Source organism: Barbatula barbatula (genome assembly GCF_947034865.1).
Source record: "Barbatula barbatula genome assembly, chromosome: 5".
Taxonomy (NCBI): Eukaryota; Metazoa; Chordata; class Actinopteri; order Cypriniformes; family Nemacheilidae; genus Barbatula; species Barbatula barbatula.
In genome coordinates, this window is record NC_136769.1 from 12,342,585 (window position 1) to 12,346,409 (window position 3,825).

The 3,825-nt window shown below is 41.9% G+C and overlaps 1 protein-coding gene across 2 annotated transcripts; it reads left to right on the plus strand.

The window, feature by feature from the left end:
- The first annotated feature begins 112 nt into the window (after positions 1-112).
- On the plus strand, positions 113-3,603 carry dcaf7 (ddb1 and cul4 associated factor 7). 2 transcript variants are annotated; one of them, XM_079457394.1, is made up of 7 exons: positions 113-654; positions 874-1,032; positions 1,315-1,426; positions 1,534-1,652; positions 1,768-1,977; positions 2,095-2,212; positions 2,349-3,603. In XM_079457394.1, the coding sequence occupies exons 1-7, from the start codon at positions 517-519 to the stop codon at positions 2,519-2,521; spliced, it is 1,029 nt and encodes a 342-aa protein (XP_079313520.1). In that variant the 5' UTR covers positions 113-516; the 3' UTR covers positions 2,522-3,603. The 2 variants fall into 2 exon arrangements, with proteins under 2 accessions (XP_079313520.1, XP_079313519.1); XM_079457393.1 differs by having other exon boundaries at positions 167-654; positions 2,095-2,211; positions 2,345-3,603.
- Positions 3,604-3,825: the final 222 nt, after the last annotated feature.

Genomic DNA, 3,825 nt, shown 5'->3' on the forward strand with positions numbered 1-3,825 from the left:
TCTGTTAAACACGAAACATTGCTCAATATGATAAAATGCAAACCAAGTTACTATTAAACATATAGATGTATACAATAATTGTTTTTATATCGATACATATTTAATATAGCATATGTGACCAGAACGCTCCTTTCCGTTTTTATTACAGACTTTTATTTTGAAATGCACATATCCTCAGACCAAATGTGCAGACGAGCGGTCGGGCCTATTTGGGGCTTTCTAAAGTTATAATTAAAACCGTTGGGACAAAGCGAATCATGGGCCTTTAGTTACATGTAACATCGCATTTTTAGAGTGATCTGAGGTTTTTCTGGTCTGGATTTTGTGTTCTCTCAGACCGCAGATCGTCGGATTCGCGGCCGTTGCCGAGGGAGATTGTTATGACATTCTCTTTGTCTCGCGCTGCACGAACCTGAGACCGCAATTCGTGCTGAAACAGAACAATCTGCGCAAAAGGAGATATTTTCAACGTCCTGCTTCGTTCTTTTTCTTACCGCCCCGATAAAGGCACTAAAAATGTCGTTGCACGGTAAACGAAAAGAGATCTACAAATACGAGGCGCCATGGACCGTCTACGCCATGAATTGGAGCGTCAGACCCGACAAGCGGTTTCGCTTGGCGCTCGGTAGCTTCGTCGAGGAATATAACAACAAGGTAAACCGTCATCAATCCTATAGTCATTTATCATGTCTCTGCTTTTATTTACTACCACGGTTTACAAAACCGTCTGCTTGACATTTATAGTTGACCGCAGTATCATATCATACACACAAGAGCGTGAAAACGCACTTCCAGTTTGTATTGTTTTCTTTGTACATTCATTGTATGTGACATCAAACAGTATCACGTAATGTTTTGTTGTGTGGTGTTCAGGTCCAACTGGTGGGTCTTGAGGAGGAGAGCTCAGAGTTTGTCTGCAGGAACACATTCGATCATCCGTACCCCACTACCAAGATCATGTGGATTCCTGACACCAAGGGAGTCTATCCAGACCTCCTGGCCACCAGTGGAGATTACCTGCGCATATGGAGGGTAAGCAGAGGGAAAGAACAAGCATTACATGACAGTAGGAAAAAAAGAGGATGCTCAATAGATAGACAGATTTGTGTTCTCTATATGGTTGGAGGATTTATTGAAGGGAGGAAATCCATCTCAAAACCATCCAAAGCTGATGACGAATCATTTACAATAAAAACCATAATACTATTTGAAAAGTGATAGAGGGTCAATTTTGATTTCATGTTCTGCTAGGTTTACTATTGTGACTGTACAAACACACATCCCTACAATCATAAGTTGTTATCTTTTGTTCAGGTGAATGACACAGAGACCCGGCTGGAATGCCTTCTGAATAACAACAAGAATTCAGATTTCTGTGCACCTCTGACCTCTTTTGACTGGAATGAAGTGGACCCTAATCTTCTGGGTAAGAGACCACACTCTTGTGGATATTTATTTATGTATGAAAATGTTTTCTATATTTGTTTCAGTAGTTCTGTTTGGTACATATAAATGCATGTTTTGCTTTTACAGGCACCTCCAGTATTGATACCACCTGCACAATCTGGGGTCTAGAGACAGGACAGGTTCTGGGAAGGGTCAACCTGGTGTCAGGCCACGTCAAAACACAGCTAATCGCTCATGACAAGGAGGTACGAGTAAACTCAAATATAGTGAATGATTTATATCAGTCTGTTCAAAACACTCCATGGATTTGTGTGGTGTTACAGTGAACCCTCATTAAAAAGTATTTGTATTGGCTTGCAGGTGTATGACATTGCTTTCAGTCGCGCAGGTGGTGGGCGGGATATGTTTGCATCTGTAGGAGCAGATGGTTCTGTGCGCATGTTTGATCTGCGGCATCTGGAGCACAGCACCATCATCTATGAGGACCCTCAGCATCACCCGCTGCTGCGTCTCTGCTGGAACAAACAGGACCCCAACTACCTGGCCACCATGGCCATGGATGGCATGGAGGTCTGTCTTTTATTCACTCTTTCAGTCACTTTACTAGCTTTTATTCATTACGATAAAGTGTATAATATTAATGAAAATGTTGAGATTTGCTGTGTAATGTTATTGACTCATTGTCAGGTTGTGATTCTGGATGTACGTGTGCCGTGCACACCGGTGGCTCGTCTCAATAACCATCGTGCCTGTGTTAATGGCATTGCATGGGCTCCTCACTCCTCCTGCCACATATGTACAGCAGGTTAGAAATCAACCCAGCCACATAAACACACACACACACACACACACAGACTGCATCGCTACTCCATATATGTTATACCTATTACTTTCATATAAGTCTTCTTTACCTGGCCCCCTCTCTTTAACTCCCACTGTAGCGGACGATCACCAGGCTCTGATCTGGGACATCCAACAGATGCCTCGGGCCATCGAAGACCCCATCCTGGCCTACACGGCTGAAGGTGAGATCAACAACGTGCAGTGGGCTTCCACTCAGCCCGACTGGATCGCCATCTGCTACAACAACTGTCTGGAGATCCTGCGGGTGTAAAGCAGCACTATGCTTCCCGTGTGCTGGGTTCAGGGGGCGTTTGCTGAAGAGGGGAACGGAACGGAGAAGGGACTTGTTTTGTAAAGTTCCGGGGGTCCGGTAGCTCAAGTGGGAGAGGATCTTAACGGGCCGGTGGGAACAACGGTCTGAACAGAGTGCGTGAATCTTTTGTGTGAAGGAATGAGGCGGCGTGAATGACTGTCTGTATTTCTACACAATATTTCATTTTGGTCTGTTTTCCTACTTGATGCCCCATGGTAAGTCCGCATAATGGTATGGTCACATGATTATTCTATGGCCATTTGTGTAGGGATTGTTAGTTATGTTTATTGTGTTTGAGCTATTCTTTAACAAACAATCAGGCTTGAAAAGATGTATAAATTTGCCAAGAGAGATGTAATGCAAAGCAACCTTTTTACTAGGTTGTACATATGTCAGAATGTAATAGCTTAAAGGTTCACCGATCTTCAAATCATCCAATCTTCATAAAATTGACATCATTTTTGTAATTTCAGGAAGGTGCCATTTTTTTATATCGCAAGAAACTATTTAACGTGGCTATTTTGGGTTAAACTGTTAAATGTTTGACAGTGTATACCTTCACAAATGCTGCTTCAGATGCAGATTCACAAGAGTTTAGTTGTAGTGTTGATGTCAGTGTTTTGACTGGACACTATATTTGAAGATATATTACTGCTCACCAATTGTGAGAAGAGCTCTCCCAATTTTTTCTCTCTTGTAATTATTTGGAAAATGTCTGATCCCTTTCAGCATGCTTTTGCTCGAAGTGAAATGTGTTATGTATACATATATAAATATAACGTACAAGGTAGGACAAATGTGTCACTTTTTCAGAATAATTTGCATTGCAAGCCATTTGGTCTCAATAAATTGTTCAGTTATGAAATATGACGTAGTAGTAATTCCACTATTTTTAGTTACAATTGAAATCGGAAGTGAATCCGCGCGGCTGTGTAGAAAACATGTTCCTCATCTCGCGGTCTTCAATTGAGTGATTCTATGTAAGTAGTTCTGTGTGTCCTGCCATGTTGCTTTTCTATTAATAAAAACGTTTAACGCTTTCAGTGATGAATCTTTAAGCACTGTGTGATGCGACAAATTTAAGCGGCACTGCAAGAACCAACAGGCGTATGACATCAAAGTACCACGAGAGCAGTTCAAAAAAAGCATTAAAACGCGTTCACTTTCATATATAGCTCTTGCGGTACTTTGATGTCATCCGCCTGTCGGTTCTTGTTTCACCAATGAACACGCATAACATTTTAAACCCAGTAGAGCTGTAA